The 21,810-nt window shown below is 46.8% G+C and overlaps 8 protein-coding genes across 8 annotated transcripts; 6 read left to right on the forward strand and 2 right to left on the reverse strand.

The window, feature by feature from the left end:
* The first annotated feature begins 19 nt into the window (after positions 1-19).
* On the forward strand, positions 20-4,614 carry V1513DRAFT_305048 (uncharacterized protein). Its single transcript, XM_066894637.1, has 4 exons — positions 20-1,193; positions 1,251-3,308; positions 3,364-3,764; positions 3,813-4,614. Exons 1-4 carry the CDS (start codon positions 185-187, stop codon positions 4,338-4,340), a joined length of 3,996 nt encoding a protein of 1,331 aa, XP_066750561.1. The 5' UTR covers positions 20-184; the 3' UTR covers positions 4,341-4,614.
* Positions 4,461-7,615, reverse strand: V1513DRAFT_454498 (LIM-domain binding protein-domain-containing protein). Its single transcript, XM_066899391.1, has 2 exons — positions 6,371-7,615; positions 4,461-6,319 (listed from the first exon to the last, which is right to left on the reverse strand). Exons 1-2 carry the CDS (start codon positions 7,309-7,311, stop codon positions 4,888-4,890), a joined length of 2,373 nt encoding a protein of 790 aa, XP_066750562.1. The 5' UTR covers positions 7,312-7,615; the 3' UTR covers positions 4,461-4,887.
* A 2,066-nt stretch (positions 7,616-9,681) lies between these two features.
* On the forward strand, positions 9,682-10,715 carry V1513DRAFT_386163 (RTA1 like protein-domain-containing protein; the record flags this gene model as incomplete). The annotated part of the gene is made up of 2 exons (XM_066895238.1): positions 9,682-10,111; positions 10,165-10,715. The coding sequence occupies 2 exons, from the start codon at positions 9,682-9,684 to the stop codon at positions 10,713-10,715; spliced, it is 981 nt and encodes a 326-aa protein (XP_066750563.1).
* Positions 10,716-11,436: 721 nt separating this feature from the next.
* V1513DRAFT_454504 (uncharacterized protein) lies at positions 11,437-13,063 on the forward strand. Its single transcript, XM_066899392.1, has 3 exons — positions 11,437-11,889; positions 12,052-12,128; positions 12,200-13,063. Exons 1-3 carry the CDS (start codon positions 11,818-11,820, stop codon positions 12,603-12,605), a joined length of 555 nt encoding a protein of 184 aa, XP_066750564.1. The 5' UTR covers positions 11,437-11,817; the 3' UTR covers positions 12,606-13,063.
* Positions 13,064-13,953, forward strand: V1513DRAFT_454507 (uncharacterized protein). Its single transcript, XM_066899393.1, has 2 exons — positions 13,064-13,662; positions 13,723-13,953. Exons 1-2 carry the CDS (start codon positions 13,122-13,124, stop codon positions 13,752-13,754), a joined length of 573 nt encoding a protein of 190 aa, XP_066750565.1. The 5' UTR covers positions 13,064-13,121; the 3' UTR covers positions 13,755-13,953.
* Positions 13,954-14,024: 71 nt separating this feature from the next.
* V1513DRAFT_305541 (uncharacterized protein) lies at positions 14,025-15,196 on the reverse strand. Its single transcript, XM_066894639.1, has 4 exons — positions 14,849-15,196; positions 14,344-14,784; positions 14,225-14,251; positions 14,025-14,156 (listed from the first exon to the last, which is right to left on the reverse strand). Exon 2 carries the CDS (start codon positions 14,740-14,742, stop codon positions 14,488-14,490), a length of 255 nt encoding a protein of 84 aa, XP_066750566.1. The 5' UTR covers positions 14,743-14,784; positions 14,849-15,196; the 3' UTR covers positions 14,025-14,156; positions 14,225-14,251; positions 14,344-14,487.
* Positions 15,197-16,070: 874 nt separating this feature from the next.
* Positions 16,071-17,276, forward strand: V1513DRAFT_386185 (Leo1-like protein-domain-containing protein; the record flags this gene model as incomplete). Its single annotated transcript, XM_066895239.1, has 3 exons — positions 16,071-16,169; positions 16,230-16,418; positions 16,476-17,276. 3 exons carry the CDS (start codon positions 16,071-16,073, stop codon positions 17,274-17,276), a joined length of 1,089 nt encoding a protein of 362 aa, XP_066750567.1.
* A 623-nt stretch (positions 17,277-17,899) lies between these two features.
* On the forward strand, positions 17,900-20,169 carry V1513DRAFT_454520 (malate dehydrogenase). The gene is made up of 5 exons (XM_066899394.1): positions 17,900-18,186; positions 18,242-18,517; positions 18,567-18,716; positions 18,771-18,969; positions 19,021-20,169. The coding sequence occupies exons 1-5, from the start codon at positions 18,121-18,123 to the stop codon at positions 20,046-20,048; spliced, it is 1,719 nt and encodes a 572-aa protein (XP_066750568.1). The 5' UTR covers positions 17,900-18,120; the 3' UTR covers positions 20,049-20,169.
* Positions 20,170-21,810: the final 1,641 nt, after the last annotated feature.

A 21,810-nucleotide genomic window follows, 5' to 3' on the forward strand; every position in this document is an offset into this window, starting at 1 on the left:
ACCACATGCGCAGCCTGCTGGAGGCTCGCGCAAATTACGATTTCGACGAATTGTGAGCGCGACAGAGGCGAGAAGTCCGATATAATAGCCTGTACTGGATTAGAGCGACGCTTTGGCGTCGATGTTACGCTGATGCGCAGCCCGTGCCATCGATAGATCTCGGGTTACTTTGATCTCATGCCCAATGTCCTCTTCCCTTTCTAACACCTTGTCCGGATCGACGTCGGCCACAGGTGCAACTGCTCCTTCGACCTCCTCGCGCCCCCTTCTCGAGAATTCCTCATTGTCCCCGCAACAACAGCAGCAACAACAGCAGCAACAACAGGGAAGCACAACCCTCCATCGCGACTTCAGGGCTCGGCAACAGCGCCGGCAGATCTCGGTCTCGATGTCGTCAGAGTACCCGGTCTACACCGCTCTCTCCGGAGCCAATCCTTCGTCTTCCAGTGGTTCCGGATTCCACTACTCATCCACAGGCGGAAGCTACTCTTCCATTGATCTCGATTCAAAATATTATCCTCGAGCTCATCCGACCCGTCGCAATTCGGGAGACTCGGTGGAAACATCGTCAGTAATCGGCAAGAAAAGTGCTAGCGGATCGTCCTTCATGGGTGGATTATTTCACCTCGGCCGAAAGCCAAAGAATAAAGACGATGGAAGCGTGTCGCCCGCCAAGGCAACTTCTGGCAAGATCATCAGTGGCTCAGGCGGAAGTGTGGTGTATACTGGGAACAACTTTAGCGATACCCATTTGATCAATGGTGGTGCGCGACACCATGGCACGCATCTCGAGCCTGCGAGCGCTCTTGCCCAGCAGGCGGCGTTGAAGCCTGCACCGGAGCGAACGGTCAGGAAGCAGCCGTCTGGATTAATAGTGCCAACTGTCGCGCCAATGAATATCTCGCCTCCACCAGATGTCCCGCCAAAATTGAACACTACTCCACCTAAGCAACTTGGGACAGGAGTGTCTATGCTGTCTACGTCGCCGTCGGGGTCGGCTATTGCAACGGCCGCTGGTGGGACGAAGAAGGTTTTGATTTTCTGTACGATGGACCATGAACATTTTGTTTTAATCAACATCTCCGGCCTGAAAACCCCTGAACTCGTCAGGCGCGCAGTTTCTGAGAAGTTGCGTTTGGATGGTGCCATTGTGTATCTTTATATAACAGAGCTGGACGAATTTATTGAAAGAGGTTTGTTCATCACGCTCAAAATGCTGTCGTGTGAATGCTATTAAACACATTATTCAGGCGAACCGCCGCTCTCCGACGACGAGCTCATCGAGACATGTCGCCGAGGCGACAGCAAAGGTACAGTGAAGTTCTTTGTAAGGGTTGTCGGCCGGCATTACCAATCGGCACCGGATATCATGTACCAAAGTACAGCGACACCGATGCAACAGTCTACGGTTCCGAAATCATCTACTCTATATCAACAGCAGGTCCCGATGCGTCGACGGCAGATATCTCCTAGTGGCCTGATTCAACCGAACTTACGAGTAAGCACTGCACATCTGGAGCGGGACACAATGTATCCGCCAACGGTAACTCAGCAGATTGGCCATCGTCACAGCAGTGTCGGACTGAAAGATGATAGGCAGGAGCCCGACATAGAAACCAAATTTAAGGTCATTAAGCGCCCTACCCCGTTAATTGACTTTGACCAAGGCCGAAAGTCGCCGTACGGAGTGCAGACTACCCGAGAACGAGAATTCACTGCGCTGAGGAATCCGCCGCCTCCGCCTCAAGGACGACAGGGAACAGCCTCAGCTGCATCCGGTAGTCAGCAGTCGACAGCTATAGTTGGGCAGGACGATACCGTGCAGCCGACAATCCAGCCTAGGTCAGCCAGTCTTGACACGTCCGAACAAGCATCTATGTTAGTGTCCCCGATGACCGCCATTCAGGGCGCGTCAATCGATTCACCCATTACCACTTATCGATCACAGCAACTGCAGCGACCGATGGAGCCGCAGTTTGTATGGAGTGCTACATACGTTCAGCCAGAAAAAACATTCAGCGTACCACGCAAGTCTGTGGGCAGTTCACAGGCGCAACCCCGTGCTTCTGCTGAAAAGGATCATGTAGCTAAGGTGGCGCTCGAGAAAGGGTCTACTCCGTCTACGTCTTCACCACCACTTGCCCCTCCTACGGATGATAAATTGCCTTCGCATGCGCCACCAGAGACACTCGAAGTGTCGTACAAGACGGTCACGACCGAAGCATTTGAAGAAAACGAGATTTCATTCGCTGACGCGCCCGCGTTTCGGACGTTTGATGGTGACGGTCTCAGCGACGACGAAGATGATGATGGATTGTGGGCGAAAAAACCACCCAGGACATCTCCTGCAAAGGACATTACCAGTCCCGAATCGTCTATTCCTGTCTCCCTGCTCTCCCAGGCTGGCAGTTTGAGCGAGTCAAGTGCCGCATTCACCAGCCGGCAGAACAGCGGGAAGTCAAATCGACCTGTCTTGCACGTTCAAATTGGCGAAACAGAGATTATTGGGTCAAGAGGAAACCCAATGTCAGCTATAGCCGAGCGCACAGAGTCCTCCAAGGAACTTCCCAGCGCAACAACGCCGTCACCAGCGTCCGTGCTCGGTGAGCTTCAGTCTGGTCGCACGCAGCAGACGTCAAGTGGTTCGGACGCGTATATCTCAGCCGACGTGTGGGCTGTCCGTCCACCTGCCGAAGTCGTGTACGACAATCTCGAGAAGTTCTTCCCAAACACTGATCTAGACAAGCCAATAATTGACGACACACCACTATATTCACCTAATTCACCTGCTGTAGATGTTTCCGGTAGCCCGACATCACGGGCCCCATCTTTGGCTCTTCCTAGTGCTGCTTCTGCGGATTCTACTTCTGATACATTGTTGAACGATGCAACGACGTCGTCTTCGAATGACAGGAGTCTCGATCGCGGTTTTTCGTTCAAGTCAACGTCGCACGGCGGTGTGCCGGATGAGGAGAAAATCGACGTGCAGCCCAAGAGTGCAACTGCCGCTGCCGCTGCGGCCGCAGTTGCTGCTGTTAGTGCCAGTGATTCCGCCATTCAGCAGCCGAGTACTAAAGTCCAGCGTCCGATTACTCGTGCGTCGCGAATGAAATCTATTCGGATTGTAGCTAGAGAGGCAAGCGAGGCGCGTAAGAATCTGAATAAGGGTACAGAGACTAAGTCCGGTAGCGATGGCGTTGCCTTATTGAGAAGGAAGAGCACGAAGATGTGGGGACAGCGTGTTGTTGAAGTTACACCTGGTCAGATTAAGAAGGGTCAGCTCTCGGTTAGACGGCAAGGACATACGCGTAAGTTATATGTTTTAGTCCATTGATCGGATGATAGTTGCTAACTGACTTAAAGAACAATTCAATTGGGTGAAAGGTGAACTTATTGGGAAGGGAACTTTTGGCCGCGTATATCTCGCTCTCAACGCTACAACCGGTGAAATGATAGCTGTTAAGCAAGTCGATGTGCCGCGAACCGCCAGCGATAAGGACAGTGTGAAACAGCGAGAAGTTGTCGATGCCTTAAATGCCGAAATCCAGACCATGAAAGACTTAGATCATTTGAACATTGTGCAGTACCTTGGCTACGAAGCATTACCTGACGTTTGCAGTCTGTTTCTGGAATATGTACCCGGTGGATCTATTGGCACCTGTTTACGGAAGCACGGACGATTTGAGAGGCCGATTATTCACTGCTTAACAAGACAGGTGGTCGATGGTCTGGCTTATTTACATTCGAAAGGAATATTGCATAGAGTATGACTAGTTTTTATGCGCTAATGGGAGTGGGGCTTACATGAACAGGATCTTAAATCAGATAATTTATTACTCGATCTGGACGGCATTTGTAAGATTTCGGATTTTGGCATTTCAAAACGCAGCCAAAATATCTACTCCAACGACGCTGAGATGTCCATGCAAGGCACCATATTCTGGATGGCTCCCGAGGTTATCCACAACGTCGTTCATAACGAAAAGCAAGGCTATAGTGCGAAAGTGGATATTTGGTCACTCGGGTGCGTAGTCCTCGAGATGTTCGCCGGCAGACGGCCATGGTCTAACGACGAGGCAATCGGTGCTATGTATAAACTCGGCAATGCAAAGCTTGCACCGCCGATCCCTGAAGATACGGTAGATTACGTATGTGAAGAAGGAAAGGAGTTCTTGGGCAGCTGCTTTATGATCGATCCGGAGAAAAGACCTACAGCGCAGATTCTGCTGGACTCAAAATTCTGCATACCAGACCCGAACTTTAAATTTGCCGAAACAAATTTGGCAAAATTGATCAAATATAATGACAAGAGAAAAGAGCAAAGTAGCTTTCAAAAGTAGTACTTTCTTTCGCGGATGATATTACGAGGCGTTTGGTATTTGATATTCCTAATTTTGTACGATATATTTAATCGTTTTATGTTTACATAGTTATATGGTTTTGGTGTTCATATACTGAGGTAAACGATCAAATTGTTCAGTAGTAAATGATCAGACACGCTGCCAATGATTTGTGACGATACATACATATAAATACTCTTCGTCACAAAACAACTTTCTTTCTATGGACAACCAATGAGTACACCGCATAAGTATCCAAAATAATAGTCGCAAAACTTCGGCAAACAGATACAATACAGGCTAAGTTATTAGTACACGGCAAAACTCCATCCGACGACACTCTCTCCGGTAGTTGGGGTACACAAACGTACAACACAAATTGGAGAAGAACCAAATCATCACTATATAATATACAATTGGAACCAAAAAGCACGCATTATACAACATCTGATGTTCTATCAGAATAGAAAGTAATAACAATGTCTGATGTTCTATTAATAGAAAGTAATCTCCCACCAAAAGTTGACTTGTACCAGTTTCCCTTATATCAACCGCCCCCATTCAAAGTTTTGACACGCTTATTAGATATCTGCTTTGTGATCTTAGGACTCTGTTTCACCTTTGGAGGCGATCGAGTTTTAGATGGCTCGCCATCCTCTTCTTTGATACTCAACTCGGACCCATTCCCATGATTGTCGACATTAATTGTCGACGACTGGCTAAGCGTAGAATTCGAATTATTATTGCTGTTCAGATTTGATTCGCGTCGGCGCTTGTTCGCTGCTGTTCGCGGACTAGGCACGCCCGATGATGGCTGACTCGGCGATGGCGTGTTCATCATTGGGGAAGACGTATCTCCATGCAGCACTGCCTGAGTGGTCGCGGATGAAATAGAAGAGCCAGTTCCAGCACTAGGGCCATTCTCCATAACAGACCTTGAAACGGCATCAATGGACAAGTCGCCGCTATTAGAGTCGTTACCATTATCCATGGAGAACTTCATTTCGTCTTCGGCTCCAAGATTGCTGTCGTCATTCCAATCAAAGGAGCTCGTCCTATTAAGATTGCTGTCCTTTTTGTTCTTCGACTCACCGTCCTTGTGATCATCAAACATGTTCGGATTATGCGCTTGTTGTTGCATTTGCATCTGAAGTTGTAGTTGCATCTGCTGCTGATGTGCCTGCTGCAATTGTAGTTGCTGTTGCTGTTGTATCTGATTTATTTGTTGCTGTTGTGCGGCCTGTTGCTGCAACTGCTGCTGTTGAAACTGCTCACGATGAGTGTTTATCAGACTCACAAAGGTGTTAAACGACTGTAAAGGACCAGAGGAATTACTCGGGGTGAGGTAGTAAGGCACGAGCTCACGCATTTGTGCCATGACCTGAGTTATCTGTAGAAACCGAGTGAGAGCGTCAGTAATTCCGTATCCATTAACCTGCGAGCGTGAAACGACTGAGGCAGCAGTATTCGATGTCGGCGATCCGCCTCCTGGTGCGGTCGCAGCACTAGCAGCGGCCACAGCCATAGCTCGTGAAACAAATTCATTATGATCATGCGACTGGAATTCCAAACTCTCTATCCGCGCACTCGTATTTATGTACACCCTCAATGAGCCATGAGATATGACATGGTTGCCATTCGAAAACCAATAAATTACAGTTGCTCGTCCACATTCAATGGCATATACGTCTTGGTTAATCACAACCTCACGCGGATTCTCGGGAAAGATTTGGACACGACGAACTCCGTCTTGAAACAACGTATAGTAATACCGAGGAAGAGCAGCGGTCGGAACTTCATAATGTTTGGCAACCTTGTCAACTGCATTCACGACGGTATACTTCATGGAGGCAAGATCAGAGTAAAAGTCGGTGACAAACTTCCGCCAGTAATCAAGGTCACGCTGTTGCTCTATCCCAGAACTTAGCGTTTCGCAGAAAGTCAGAAATCGCGTTAACGCCGTGATTCCCGTCAGTTTGCTGATATGGTTAGCATACTCTGTGATCAATACTAGTCAATCAGTTACATACCCCCGAATACCGGCTGTCTGCATCGCCGCCAAGTTGGCGGGAATTCCGGCCGCTGCCACAAGTTGCTGCTGCCCTTGCTGCGTCTGCTGCTGACCCTGTTGACCCGGCTGAAGCCCTTGTTGTTGCTGTTGTAATATTTGTTGTTGTGTCACAGGCTGTGCCACGCCTTGCTGCTGTAATTGGCTTTGGATGGGGAGTTGTTGTTGTTGAAGCTGTTGCCCCCCAGATCCCGGTGGATGCCCCTGTTGCTGCGTTTGAGCGTGCATCTGGGCTTGCGCATGCTGTTGCTGCGGAGTCGGCTGCGGCCCTTGGCCCTGTGGCCCATGTTGTTGCTGTTGGAGTTGTTGCTGGAGCAGCTGCTGTTGCTGCTGGCTGGCCAAAACATGTTGGATTTGCTGTTGCAAAATATGCTGCGGGATATTGGGATTCGCCATTCGAATATTTGCAATGGTCGCGGCGGAAGGGCTTTGGAACTGGTACGCTGCCGCCGCAGCTGCCATTGAATTCTGGGGAAGATGTTGGAGCTGGCCCGGAGCTCCGGGAACATTTACGCCGACAGCGTTCGCAGGTATACCAACTTGGCTGACTGGGATCTGTGGCTGGGCCATACCTGGTTGTTGTGGACCGTTCGGTGCCGGTGTCACGCCGTTCATCATTTGTTGACGTTGCCGCAGCAATTGAAGTTGGTACATTTGTTGCTGTTGCTGTTGTCGTTGCAGCAAATATTGCTGCTGGGCAGCCGTAAGATCGTGCTGCTGTTGCTGTTGCAGCTGGTGCTGGAACATTTGTTGCTGCTGCTGCTGGTGCTGCTGCTGCTGCGACAACAATGACGCATCGGCAGTGGAGTACTGCCCCAGTTTCGATTGCGAGGGTTGCATACTCACTGGCGTGGGTGCGCCCGATTGAGGAGTCGGCGCAGTCTGCGGCTGAGGCGACGCCATAAGTAATCGTTATGCCAGCCTAGTGAAAGAGATGCGCAATACACGTGGTGTGAAGAGCAACGACACTAGAACTTTACCAATATTAGCTGTATCCAAATTAATGACCAGTCATTGCTACATATTATGGCATATAATAGAACCCGGGAGGACGGAAATGACAAAGACAGGGTACAGCCAGAGAAATGGCATCGAATGTACGACATCCACTTACTCAAGCTCAGCACTCAACCGTCATCCATCCAACCCAGTAATCCACACCAATTCCATTCCAAAATACAGAAAATTCCAAATAACAATAGATCCGACCCACTTGCCTTATGAGGTTTGACTTGGACACAAGGAAGTCAGATCAGATGGGCCGCGATTCCCGCGACATCGGCGAGGCAATAAAATCGCGAAGTCCAGTAAACTGACCAACTACACGTGGCACAATAAATCAAGTAATTAATACTGTGGATAAGGAGTCCAACGAAGTTGTGAGAAAGCGCGCGAATGTAGAAGTTATTGCCGTCCAATTTAGTGGAACGAACCGGGACAACTTTCTCGCGATGGGCACCGGGCGGCGGCGGTTAGGTTACCCGGATTTTCCTTCCATTTGAACTCTCGCAAGCGTTAATTTTAAATAGTAACGTGAGTTCGATTCTATTTGTCAGTGATGACTAACCGCAACAATATGTTCATGCGGCAATTATAAACGTTTCGTAGGTGACATGCTTGCAACTGATCTAGTTGGGCGACAGCTAGTCATTACCTGACGATTGTACAATGATTCCAACGGGCTTCGAGGTCTTTGGACAAATATTTAACATTTGAGAAGTAAGCAAGAAGCGACGCTTGTTTAATTCAAGCTATCGCCGACGAATGAATTTACACATCGCTAGATTCCTTTCATTTGATAAATGATAACTTAAATAATGTCATCTTTTGCGAGAAGCGCCGTGTTCCTCATTTTTCTTCCGTGGATTAGCTATTAATGAATGGTCAGCTCGCCGCTGCGATAGATTTCGCGTCTAGCAGCGGAGGAGGCTGAAAGCATATTCCAATCCGGTGACCAAGACTAAGTGCGCATTTTGACTACAATTCATGCGACAGGTCTGAAGTGCCGTCCTAACAGTGAATGCAGCCACGAATTATCACGGGATCGACATGAGGAAAAAGTTGTCCAATCGCGAATGTAATGCCCTAACCCGATATCAATATCCCGAGATTTTGCTCCTTTCGGCCATCTGCTGATGACTATTATCCGCAAGTCATCTGTGAAAAGCAGCCCACAAAGTGCCTGAGTCCATGCACGAATATGCTAATAGGAGAATGTGCTAATAGGATCAGACTTTGACATTTGGAAGTGCTTATGTATTTTGCCACCATTCGCAAAATAAATAATCACACCTTGACAATAATAAGTATTCAAAATCAATCGACGCACATTTATAAAACACCGATTAATAGATTAGCAGAAAGAGCTGCAACAAATTTGTATAAAAATGGAGCCTGTGAGTCATATATCAAGTGTCCGCAGGTCTTCGCTGTCAAAAGCAATGCTCCACTCTTCTATTACACGTTACCAAATCTCGACATTTTGAACAAACAATGCGCCGTATCGCCCACGCCACTCACAAAGAGTTACCAGGAACCTCCCAAAAATAGCATTTGGCGTATGTCATTGAGTTCGTAGTGCTGACAAAGGTATACGTTCCCAGGCAGCCAAAACACAATCGTTGACGCCGGCATTCTGGATCCTACGTCGACTCGAGTCGCATAAAAATGGGATTACGTATTCTAAGACCAACCATCAATTTTAGGCAACAACTCGCATTTTGTAAAATTTAGCCGCATAGTCTTACTCTTTATTCGGCGACCGTAAGGGAAATATCATAGTGCGACAAGGAGCCTGGATTACTAACGTTTTGCTTCATATCTAGGATTAATATTCATCAATCTCGTCAAGTTTCTATTTCATTCAGATAGTCTTTGTCGAGAAGGCTACAATGTAACGATAATATTTTGTCGAAGGGTAAGTTATCAGTTTGGGTGACTATGCTCTAGCGCGGAAAGTTTGTGTGGAGTATTCGCGCGCAATCGAGGTACTCAATCGACATACGGCTTACATTCAATCCGCTATTGTATATTACCAAAATTCAGTGTCAGCTGGGGGCCTACCAGCTTTCCCTGGATCTGTAAGACATTTGCAAGTTATGTCGCATTCATCCTAGGGGTGGCAGGCTCTCAACTTTAGTAGCCACGCCTTGTGCTGACTCGAAGTTGCTATATATCCTCTCATGCCCGCCGAGTAATTTCTTTACTCGCCCTCACTGATCTCTATAGAAGCAGTGTCTATTGCTGATATACGGCTTTTTTGTTGGTTCAGCTATGTCGTCTGATTATTTATCCTCCAACTCTTCCACCCATTACAATGACAACTACAACGTATACGGCTACACTCCATTGAGAGCTCCTAATCTCGCTGCTCTGATTGTCTTCGGCGCTGCATGGGCAGCGCATGCGAGTCTAGCGGTGTTCTATCAGCAGATATGGTTCGGAGTGTGTCTGTTCATCGCTGCTGGTCTTGAGACGGCGGGATATATCGGGCGGTTCCTATCGTCAAGCGACCCGACCATACTGAATGACTTCTTGGTTCAGATCATCTGTCTCACACTCGGACCCGCGTTTTACATGGCCGGTACTTATTACCTTCTGGCCGAAATTGTCGTTATATGGGGCGTCGAAAACTCGCGATTATTGCCCTGGACGTATTCGAAGGTTTTTATCTCGCTTGATTTAGTCAGCATTGCCCTTCAAGGTACGAATGCGTAAGCTAGCTTGGTAACAATCTGGTCTAACTGCAGTCGATAGCTCTTGGAGGAGGCATGGCTGCCACTGCGCTTGTCAAAAACAAGAACGTTAATACGGGAACACATATCATGGTTGCCGGTCTCGCATTTCAAGTGTTCGCCACGTCAGTGTTCGTGCTGTGTTGGCTTGACTTTTTCTGGACGCGGCGAAATCGGCGGACACTTGGAATATTGTCGGATTTGCCTCAAGGAAACGATATGTCAGGTGCATCCGAGACCGCAAATTTGGATGGACCGGAGAAATTTGCGCACATTAGGAATGCAAAGAAGACCAAATTATTTCTGTTGGCCCTCGGAGTCTCGATCATATTTGTTTTTGTTCGGTCGATATATCGTGTCGCCGAGTTGTCTTTGGGATGGAAAGGTTATCTCATGAGGCAAGAGGGGTATTTTCTGGTTCTTGATTGTTTGATGGTCGCCATAGCCTTCTGGATCATGGTTGCATTTTATCCGGGATACTTTCTTGGCAGAATACACATCTCTGCGGAGCATGCCATCGCAAAGTCAAGTTCGATGCCTGATCAGGAAGAAGAGCTTAAACATAAGGTATGACGACAATGCGACACCTATTGGATATCGAACAAGTAACGGACGAAGGCATACTACTTGGATAACGGCTGCTCGGTTCATGAATATCTTGATTTGGCAGGCTTGTTATTAATGTGAATTTCGTTGAAAGATGGATTGAAAGTGCTTCGACTTTGGAAATAGAACAGCTAGGAATTTGGTATTACTTACTGAACAATTTTCATTATAATATTACTTCCAGAGACAAAATTCAGTGCCGCCCCATTTCCCTGTTACTGTGGCTGAAGACCTGTCCCACGATTCACAGCTTTAGTTGGACAGACAGCCGAAACGTGTGTGCAAGCATTCGTTTGCTGGGGCCGTTTGACGGGGTTTCAAAACCTACATCAAGGGCAATCGCAGATTATTATAACAACGCTGTTGACGATGAAAAGGAACAGCTCTAGGAAGAATTAATGTGTATGTGGTCTCAGCAGGATGATGTCGTGCCAGAGGTGCGGAGAATCTCCTAGTTAGTTCCTTAGTCCGGTCAGGTCCTGCCTGTTCGTGAAATTGCCGGCGGAGTAATCTACAAGCGAAAATGTGGATCCCACATCAGGTGCTTTCGTATTCGTGTGTCAAAAGGGGCCCACACAGAGAGTATGGAGGAAATAAGGTCACCCCTCGATAACCCTACAGCGCCGCACTTCGACCAAATTACAACTGACATACCTTACGTAACTCGGAAGACGAGACCCACAGTCTTGCTGGGACTCGGGCTCAGGTGTGTCTTCCGTCATTGATCGTAAATCCGTAGCAGATGCTTGTCAGAATGGCGCTGTAGTCAAGCTAGAGCGCATCTGTAGAAGAATTCAGCTCGAGCAATTAATTGTGTCTGGCACTTCGAAGCCAGGACGCGTTTCGAGTAGCGATTATGTGTGCATGGCGGTCTGGGCGTGTCATGAGCGGAAAGTTTACGAAATAAGCTGATAGCCGTCCTTCGGGGCTCGGTGAGGCAAATGTATCGAGCTCTTCAACCTCACTTAACTGGCACTTCGCCAGACTTCACTCTTTATTCCCCATATTTCGGCCGGCACACACTCGGCTGTTCTGTCCGCAATTCTACCTAGTCGCGTGCTTGCACAACATGGCCTACTACTATAAACCAATCACGCTTGTCGCGGCCTGGTTCTTATTGTCAAATATAATCGTCACTTGGGTATGTCTCATCTGTACCGAGCTATCATTATTTGCATTGGACTACTCATAATTTAAATCGGCCAATGTACCAGAAAGTTATATTCATGCTGTTTATGACGTGTTATTATTATTGTTGCTTTTTATTTCTGTTTAGTGTAGTTGCTAACGCCCAGCGATATAGGACGCTTCGTATGTTCTGTGCCGGCCACATTCGTTTCCTGGCGGCAAGTGGCATTTTCTATGGAAACCATATGCGCTGTACGTACTTTGCAATTCTTAGTGTTGTACTCAAGAACTTCAGTGCTAATTGAGCATTTTCTGTCTTCTAGGTACGGCGAAATTGACTACGTCTACGGCCTCCCCGCCTTTGAGCAAAGCGACGGTTTCCCATCCGCTCAAGCATTCATGACACTCGTTGAGGCTGTGTTCAACTATGTCTATCTCTTCACCTCGTATTTTTGCACTTCCCCTTGCTGGCGACTGGCGGGCGCTATCATCGGCATGATGTCCGCCACCAGCTGCTTTTCGAAGACAGTACTTTACATGCTCTGCGAAATTTTCAGCGGCTACAAGTACGTCGGCCACAACACCTGGTTCAGATTCGTGTTCTTGTATGTTTTCCCGTCCGCGCCTTGGATTTTGGTTTCACTGTACTCCATGATTGCGATTGCGAAACAGCTGCACGGTGCGCTCATGAGTGTTCCTGATGCTACTACCGAGAAGAAGACGAAATAAATGGACTTAACTAGCAATACTACGATATAATTCATGAATGTGGCGTCGTCAGAGCCTGTCGTTTTCTCTCGCCTTCAGCTGATTAATGTACAGTAGATCGTTTCTATATATTATGATACACATAGAATATCATTTGCAGCATTCTGGTGTCTCCGGCTTAACATGTGCATCTTTGGAATTATGATAAGCTGCACGTGAGTGGTTAATAATAGATCGTGGCCTACGTCCTAGAATGGATAACGCTTGGACGTATGTCGGTTTTTTGGAATTATTTGTCTGTATTACTACATGTAAATGGAAATCGATTTTGGTTTTGGTTTGTTGTTGTTTGTATTCGCCGCTTGTCATCTAGTGAGGCCCTTCCTATTTGCTAATATTGGAGAATCTTTAGCATTGGGGAGTATGATGTAGGACAAAAGCGCGTGTGACTGACTACCTTTACCTTTCATCCATCTAGTCCGTTCTGGGCCTTCTAATCATTGAGCCGCACCGGGCAAAAACTTGATCAAAATCTTCATGCACCAATCGTCAGTACGTCAAACAAGTAATATCATAAGTCGCGAAGCTAGCGATGTAATATTGACAACCATCCAAAACAAACTCCGTGATTTAAAGAAGTTAGCTTCAAGCCTGCACAGCATGGCGGGAATACGCACAAAGCCAGCAAAACTCAAGGCTCTGTCAAGTCATCGAAAAGAGCTGTCATCAGAATTCAAGAAGCCTTTACAAGAACCACAAATGCGAGTGAGAAGGGACATCAGTGTCGGTCTAGGCAATACATCATCTTCATCTATGAAGTCGGAAACGAAGTCGTTCGGCAGTCTGTTGAAAGAGCTCGAGAAATCAGAGACGATGAAAGACGAAGAGCAGAGGAATACGATTATTTCACGAGGACCGATGGGCGAAAGAGAGATTACATTTACGGTCGGCAGTAAAAAGAAACGGAGGGGAAAGAAAGACGACGATGAGGATCAAGTTGCAGACGGGGAAGACGGACGGAAACGGAAAGAAAGAGATAGTGGACGGAAGAAACAGCGTTTCGAGGGGCGGAGAAGTGGTAAGTGGAGCATCTTCTATTTGCAATTGCCGGTTGAACTATTTACTAATGATTATTAAGCGAGCAATAATGTTCTCCGGAAACTGGGATAGTTACTCTACAGATATCGTCATGGATTGTAGCCGAGTTCCATTCTTAGATCATTTTGTCATTGAAAAATCGGGTGTTTACGATACATACTACCATGATTTGCATATAGCGGCGTCGGGGCGATTTGTGGACTAATAAATTTTGGTTTATCACCATTCACATCCGAAGCGTATTTCATGATCGATGTAATATATTCGTAAGAAAATAGATCATACACGTAAACAATCGTCTCATACTGGAGAACTTTCGACTGAAACCTCAATATAAGAGCACACTTAGCATGATATCGTCTCTCGAGGAACACCAAGCGAATTGATGTCAATTGGCAGATCCGTCCAATCTGGGCTTTCTCAATAAACACATGTAGGGTCTACAATCTAGCGATCGGTCACCTTTCAACATATCTAATCACGCGTCAGCTTTGAACAACGAATTCGATCCTTCCATTAGCATACAAATACAATACACTTACCAGAATATCAAAATGAGAGACAAATCCAATATCGCTTGATCCTTGACATATCGTAGTAACGTTGCACATAAACAAATACCCGAATTTGACACTGAAACGCCCGAACCAAAAACAAATGCAAAATATCAAAATGCTGAATGAAGAAACTGATGGCGATTGATTAACGAAATCGCAAATGGGACGCTATGCCCCGCATGCCATGACATTCACGAATCACCGAGTCACGCTTTTTCTCCACAAAATTTGTACACGCAATATGAAAATCATTTTTCCAGGTCCTCTTGCCGCCCTTTACGCTCCTCTTGTTGCTGCTGCTGCTGCTGCATTACCCGATTGCTCCGTGCAACAATCAATTTCCTGTTCTCAAATTTGATGTCTCCAGAATCCGCACCGACCGGATTCTGGGTCGCCGGGCATGGTAGAATAGCTGGTGCTGCGACCGTCAAAATCGCAATTATGAATGTCGTCGAGAATAAAGAGGTCGTTAGTCGCGCGCGTGCAGACGCATTCAGACGCATTGTTGTGCGGGGAATATAATTTGGAGGACGGAGACAATAATACTATTTACCAGCACGGATCAAAGTAAATCGTCGAATCGGGTTTCCAAAGAGTAAAATAATTTACCACAAGATCATTAATGAGCCAATTACAAGTACTCAGCGGATTGGAGCTCTTAAATGCGTGTTATTGGTGATAACGATTCAAATTGGCCGTTCAGCTTTTTTCGCTCATACCGTAAAGCCTTATACAGTTTCTTTGGTGCTGATTGGTTACCTCATTTGCAACACTATACCCTCAGAAAAGTAAGTTTTGAGGTTAAGGGTAATTTTTGAACCTTTGGATACAGCTTAGTGGGGACCTCCTGCATGCTAAGCGGACCCTTCAAAGAAAATGTTCAAGTTGGGGCAACAGTTGAGATCTTGACTGTAGTTTCGGCCAGAAAGTTGTAGTTATCATGGCTTGTAATCAAAAACTTATTGAAGATTGGTATTTCCAAGCTAAAAAAAAGTTCCTGAATATAACACGTGTATTTTAAAATTACTATGCAATATGTTAGCCTCGTGATTGTACTGCCAACATATATGATCTGTGATAAAATTAGTAACTGCATTACGGTAGTTAAAGCAGTATTCGAGAGAAAAATTGTTAATTAAAATTAAACAAGTTAGTGCAATTAGGCGTCTGCGGTCGTAGAGGCTCTACCTGTACAAGAATTCTGCAGTACCATACCCAGCTTTACTTTGCTCCTCTCAAACAGCTTGCATGGAATCATACAATCGAGACGACCTTCAATACAATATTAGTTAGCGGACTCAACTTTAATATTGAAGATCTACACCTCAGCGTTCTTCGACTTGACGCTTAATACATATAGCACACCGGCATTATGTCAGAATCCGATCGACGCGCGGACTCGGATGTCGACAACCTGTCCGACGTTTCTGATCGACCATCGCGCAAACCAGTTTCTACGATCGCGTCTAGACGCAAGGGACAGCGGGATCTGAGTGGTCTCTTTGACGAAGACGACGAAGATGATGCAGGATTCGATGCTGGGCCCCAAATTGAAAACTTTTCGCATGATGACGAAGAAAAGCCTCGAGATGAGCAGAGCGATAGAGGTGGAGCTAGCGATGTCGACATGGAAGACGTGAGGCCACGAAAAACCGAAGGTGCGATAGGACGCGGAGCGGAAGACGAAGAGGAGGACGAGATTTTTGGTAGTCCTGTCAACGACGAGGAAGATGACCAAGGCGGGTACGTTGTCATTATGCGTCGGGTACTCATGTCATGTTGTTGCTGACAGTGTGACGGATCTAGATACTACAGTAGATATGACTCTCAAATGCAGGAAGAAGAGGAGCCGGAGTTTGAAGAAGTTGAAATGCAAGAGATGGAAATTACGATGCCACGATACCTACCTTCTCATTCTGTACCCAAAGAGGTATGTTGAGTCCTCAGTCATCTACGTACAATGGCGCGCCTAATACAATATGACTCATAGATCAATGTCACTCGAATACCAAATTTTTTGAATGTTGATTACTCAGCGTTTGATCCGGACAGTTACCTCGAGAATGCGGCAAATATACAAGCCGAAGGTGAAGAAGCTGCTGAATTACGGCAACAGTTACGCGCTGAAGTTAATAATACGATTCGATGGCGATATACTCGTGATGAAATTGGCAATCCTGTATGTATTTTAAATTTGGTATTGTCATGGAAGAGAATTATTGATGAGCGAGGATAGCAAATCCAATCGAACGCACGCATAATAAGATGGTCCGACGGTTCACTTTCTCTGAAGCTAGGATCCGAAGTCTTCGATATTAACAAAAAGTCTATTACCGACACATATCTTGCTGCGTCACACGACCAGCAAGAAATCGTACAGTTTCACGCTAAAATCGCTAGCTCCATGACACTTGTCCCTACTTCCACCGCCTCACTCACACATATGCGTTTGTCGAAAGCAATTGCGCGGGGCAATGTTAAGGTCAGCAATGTTCACGATATTGCTACTACAGAGGACCCAGAAAAGGTGAAGAGGGAGGCTGAAAAGGCGGAGGAGAGTAAAATTCGGGCAAGGAAGAAATTGGATAACAAACGGCGACAGCGAGAAAATCGGTACTCTTATGGTCGGGATACTGGCGATCTTGGTGCTGCCACGCCTCTGGAAAGAGGTGGAAGACGTGCGTATGATGAAGATGATGGAATGGGATATGGGACTGGTGATAAGTACGAGCGGGATGACTTTGTTGTCTCCGATGACGACGAAGAGGAAGAGCGAGCTGCGCGTCTAACGAAGCTGAAGAAACAAGGGGCTGACAAATACAAAGACAAAAGGCGACAGCCAAGTGGTTCGGAGGAAGAGGAAGAAGACGAAGAAGAAGCTGATGATGAAGAGGAGGAAGAGGAAGCGCGTTTCACTGACGAGGAGGAAGAGAAAGAGCTAGCTGAAGAGGAAGATGAGGATGTGGACGACGATTTGGAAATTCCCAAGCGCTCTAAGGATCTCAAACGCAGGCGCGATGGTGACAGTGACGAGTAGATGTGTAGATATTGTACGATGTACGAATTTATGGGTCATGTATATTATTTGTGTCTTTTTCAATAAAATCGAGGTGAAACGTATGGCCTTACTATCGAGAAGCTGGTACTTGCGGTCCGATTCTCTGTATATTGATTTTGTCCACGGTCAAGTACATTGTTATTGCATCTGAATGGTGTGTATCTCGACAACAGCACTATCCGATGGCGATGACGTCATAATGCTTCGATAATAACAATTTTGTGATAAACCTAAGCAGACTAATTTACACTAGGTGGGGTCTTATATATTGTGTCTTATTAGGGGAATAGTGAGACGATTCCGAACCTGCTACCAGATCTGCTAGACGCAGGCGCCGGGACAAATAAATATCCGGGTCCCCGATGGTTGCGCCGGGTAGAACTCACCTCATATCAGAAGCACGCATGATAGCTCTGGCCATATTGAACAAACAAAGAATTAAGAACTCAGTATTCCGAATTGTCAACAAAGATGAGCGCAAAATTTCGAAAGATTAAAATTCACCGACATCTGAGCGGGCTAATTGCATAGTTCGGACACGTTTGCAGAAGAAATCCAATGCGGCTGAAACGTAATCGGGCCCACGGGCCTAAACCCCGGGATCTAATGGTGCCGTTTGGTTGATCGCCCGGCCACATCAGCACCAGGCTGTCGTTACAGTTGGGTACGATACTATAAATCCCTCGAGGTTATGTCTCGTTCAATTGACAGCTCGAAGGCAAACAAATGGTGGCCCAACTACAAATAAACAAGTCGCTGACTCGTTCCTATCGAACATTTACTCATACATCGTCTGATTTATAACTATTGTCGTATCACTAACATGGCTACTAAATCGTCTACTCGTGTGCCGTTGTCGGTTACAGGTCCGATTGATTGTCCATATGAGGTATTTCCAGATCAACTCTGAGATGTTGTCCAACTACTAACAAACCATGATTCAGGGCAAAGAGATGCTCAACCTGCCGCAGTTCAATCGAGGAACAGGTTTCACAGCGGAGGAACGTGACCTGTTTAATCTTGTGGGGTATTTCCCTGCTGCCCTACAGACTCTGCAGAATCAAGTTGACAGAGCGTACGATCAGTATTCCTCGATCCCGACGCCGGTGGGGAAGAATACCTTTTTGATGAGTTTAAAGGTGCAAAATGAGGTCTTGTATTTTAGGTTGTTGCAGGATCATTTGAAGGAGATTTTTAGTATAATTTACACGCCGACTGAGGTAGGATCAATTTAGTTTTGTTGGTAAGATATTGCTGAACTATGAGTAGAGTGAAGCTATTGAGCATTATTCGAGACTGTTTAGACGCCCGGAGGGCTGCTTTTTGGACGTCAACCACCCTGAGTATATCGAGAGGTCGCTCGCAATGTGGGGTACGGCGGAAGATATTGACTATATCATCGTCAGTGACGGTGAGGAGGTATGGTATGATTTGTTCTAGTTTTCTCGAAATGCACTCATGCCGGTTATGCAGATCCTAGGAATTGGTGATCAAGGAGTCGGAGCTATTGGAATCTCCAGTGCAAAAGCTGTGCTTATGACTCTATGCGCTGGCGTCCATCCATCGAGATGCATTCCAGTCGCGCTTGATGTTGGCACGGATAACGAGCGGTTGCTCAAGGATGAGCTATACCTTGGCAATAGGCACAGCAGAGTCCGCGGCGAGCGATATGGTGAGCTGATCGAACATTCTGAGCTTTCGTTACGTGCTGATATGTTTATAGATAAATTTGTGGACGATTTTGTGCAATGTGTCAAGAAACTGTATCCTCGAGCTGTTCTCCATTTTGAGGACTTTGGATTACCGAATGCTAGAAGACTACTCGAAACTTACAGGCCACAGCTCGCGTGCTTTAATGACGATGTTCAGGGTACTGGCGCCGTCACTGTAGCCGCACTCTCATCAGCCGTCCGGGTGGCCGGAATTGACTTCCGAGACCTCAGAACTGTGATCTTTGGAGCAGGAACAGCAGGAACTGGCATCGCGGATCAGCTGCGCGACTTTCTCAACACACTAGGGATTTCCAAGCAACAAGTTATTGATCATATTTGGCTTGTTGACAAACCAGGATTGCTTCTTGAATCAATGCATGATAAACTTACACCAGCGCAACGTCCGTACGCCGCGTCGGACGATCGTTGGAAAGAGATCGACACCAAGTCATTGACAGAAATCGTGAAGAAAGTGAAGCCACATGTGTTGATTGGGTGCTCCACGAAGCCAAAAGCATTCAATGAAGAAGTTCTTCGTGAGATGGCCAAACACGTTGAACGGCCGATTGTTTTTCCCCTGAGCAATCCCACGCGACTGCACGAGGCGACGCCGGCGGAGATTTTGAAGTACACCGATGGCAAGGCGCTGGTAGCCACGGGATCACCATTCGATGCCTGCGATGGGAAGGAAATTGCCGAGAACAATAACTGTTTCGTGTACCCTGGTATTGGCATGGGGTCGATATTGAGTAGGGCGAATAGAGTCACGGATACGATGATTGCGGCAGTTGTGAACGAGCTTGCATCGTTGGCGCCGTCGGAGAAAGATCCTAATGGTGCACTCTTGCCTGATGTTGCAGATATTAGAGAAATTTCGGCGAAGATCGCGACTGCAGTCGTGTTGCAGGCGTTAGAGGAGGGGACTGCGAGAGTCGAAGAGATTGAAGGTATCAAAGTTCCACGACACAGAGATCACTGCCTGGAATGGGTCAAAGAGCAGATGTGGAAACCTGAGTACAGACCGTTGAGAAAAATGTGAGGCGCATTGTTAGTCCCATCGCAATATTCGTGTCTTACGTGCGCTATTAAACCTAATGCATCAAATACTACAGTAGAAGTGATGAGAAGTGCGACAAGAATACTTGCTGCCTATAAAAGCCCCCCAATAATGCAAAGCCATATGTACAATAAAACTAACCACGAGCCAACCAAAGAAAATCCGCGCATAGCCAAGGGAAAAATGCAAAAGATGAAGACGATATTATACAAATAATTGTCGACTGAGCCGACCAATGTAACCAATTTAGACTGTATACCGACAAGCCCCTAAACGCTATCGTTGATCCAGAACCAGGACGGCCTGGATGATATTTTTTGAACTCGACAATTGCTCGCTTGACAGAGTGCGTATGAATGAATCACAAGAATCGGGAAGACTGCAGAGGATCTTTCTGACAACGTCGTTGTCGTCTATTTTCTCGCCTGCCCATCGCAGGTATTCAACAGCTGAAAGAAGCCGCTTGATGTGCCGTTTGATAGACTGGTTTTCGTTCATACGAGCGCACAGCTTGCGCTCCACTAATATTCGGTCTAGAAGAGTGACTTCACCATATAAATATTCCAGAGTCCGCCATGCTAACCGGCCGGATTGATGTCGTTCTATCTGTGGCAGGATGTGATCGCAGACAGAGAGCGAGATATATGAATACACCCGCAGATCCTTCTCGTCTGGCACCAAGTCGTCGCCAGGTACTGGGAATCTGGACGGAGTTAAGGGAGCAGAAGGCGCGCCCTCCGAAGCTGTGGTCCACAAATCCAGTCGTTCGAGGACTATACGCATGAGGAAGCTCCACTGGTAGTAATTGGCCTTCCCGGACAACTTTTCAAAACCGAGAAAGGACGTCTGAATAGGAATGCCCTCATCCTCGTTGGAACTCGATGGCGAATCGCGTGGTTGGGAGAGCTGACCTCGATTGCCATCTTCCAAAATAGACTTCTCAATAGCGGATACCTGCATTTTGAGCAGTACGTCGAACTGGACGAGAGACCGTAGTGACTCTTGGAACAAATCAAGTGCTTCCCCCGACTCACCGTGCTCCTCAGCCGGCGCAATGGTGGATGGAGCTCTTTCCGGGCCAGCTACCGATAGCTCTGATGGGCCCGCGACGCGTTCGGATAAGTGGCCGGCGGACGCGTCCGAGTCGTCGTCATCGTCTGCCGCCATGGAATTGGAGAAATAGAGGCGGGTGCAGCCAGGGCGGAGGGCGGAGGGCTAATGTTGTTGCTGTTTACTTGACGCGATGAGTTGACTATGCCGGAGATGGAGGGCCGAAGGAGTGACTAGATGGAACACAACAAAGGGCAGGGCTAATGTCAATCACTGCGGCTAAACCAGTATGGTGGAATATGGCAGCTGTGGACTCAGCTCGAGACGGTTCACCAACGACGCACTTAGCAACATGCCGTGGTCAGTTCGAATACTGTAAACGGCAGAGATAAATAAGCTAGACTCAGTCAAATAATAATAATACAGAAAGTAATTAGCAATAATAATATTCCGCAGGACTCTCTCTCTTTGTTGTGATGCGCAGCTGCTATTTTAAGCCGTGCACGGTGCAAGCGAAGCTAATTAGCCACTTACTATGGTGACTAAAGGTTAGTCCCGACAATCGTACCCTGCCATAACAACTTTGTTATGGCATCACAAATCTTGCAGCTATAAGGCCAAAAATTAAATAATATGTTAGTCGCATTCAAAAATACGGATACTGGTATTGTTTTGTTTTTAAATAGAAAATTGA

The sequence above is a fragment of the Lipomyces chichibuensis genome (assembly GCF_038497645.1).
Source record: "Lipomyces chichibuensis strain CBS 12929 unplaced genomic scaffold V1513scaffold_75, whole genome shotgun sequence".
In the NCBI taxonomy this organism is placed as follows: Eukaryota; Fungi; Ascomycota; class Lipomycetes; order Lipomycetales; family Lipomycetaceae; genus Lipomyces; species Lipomyces chichibuensis.

Coding starts and splice junctions, on each gene's coding strand:
- V1513DRAFT_454520 (XM_066899394.1), top strand. CDS start 18,121: ATGGCTACTAAATCGTCTACTCGTGTGCCGTTGTCGGTTACAGGTCCG. Junction 18,187..18,241: donor CGATTGATTGTCCATATGAG/GTATTTCCAGAT, acceptor ACCATGATTCAG/GGCAAAGAGATGCTCAACCT. Junction 18,518..18,566: donor TAATTTACACGCCGACTGAG/GTAGGATCAATT, acceptor AACTATGAGTAG/AGTGAAGCTATTGAGCATTA.
- V1513DRAFT_454504 (XM_066899392.1), top strand. CDS start 11,818: ATGGCCTACTACTATAAACCAATCACGCTTGTCGCGGCCTGGTTCTTA. Junction 11,890..12,051: donor CAAATATAATCGTCACTTGG/GTATGTCTCATC, acceptor CCAGCGATATAG/GACGCTTCGTATGTTCTGTG. Junction 12,129..12,199: donor CTATGGAAACCATATGCGCT/GTACGTACTTTG, acceptor TCTGTCTTCTAG/GTACGGCGAAATTGACTACG.
- V1513DRAFT_305541 (XM_066894639.1), bottom strand. CDS start 14,742: ATGCGTCTGAATGCGTCTGCACGCGCGCGACTAACGACCTCTTTATTC.
- V1513DRAFT_454507 (XM_066899393.1), top strand. CDS start 13,122: ATGCACCAATCGTCAGTACGTCAAACAAGTAATATCATAAGTCGCGAA. Junction 13,663..13,722: donor TTTCGAGGGGCGGAGAAGTG/GTAAGTGGAGCA, acceptor ATGATTATTAAG/CGAGCAATAATGTTCTCCGG.
- V1513DRAFT_454498 (XM_066899391.1), bottom strand. CDS start 7,311: ATGGCGTCGCCTCAGCCGCAGACTGCGCCGACTCCTCAATCGGGCGCA. Junction 6,320..6,370: donor CAGACAGCCGGTATTCGGGG/GTATGTAACTGA, acceptor TAACCATATCAG/CAAACTGACGGGAATCACGG.
- V1513DRAFT_305048 (XM_066894637.1), top strand. CDS start 185: ATGTCCTCTTCCCTTTCTAACACCTTGTCCGGATCGACGTCGGCCACA. Junction 1,194..1,250: donor GGACGAATTTATTGAAAGAG/GTTTGTTCATCA, acceptor CACATTATTCAG/GCGAACCGCCGCTCTCCGAC. Junction 3,765..3,812: donor CGAAAGGAATATTGCATAGA/GTATGACTAGTT, acceptor TTACATGAACAG/GATCTTAAATCAGATAATTT.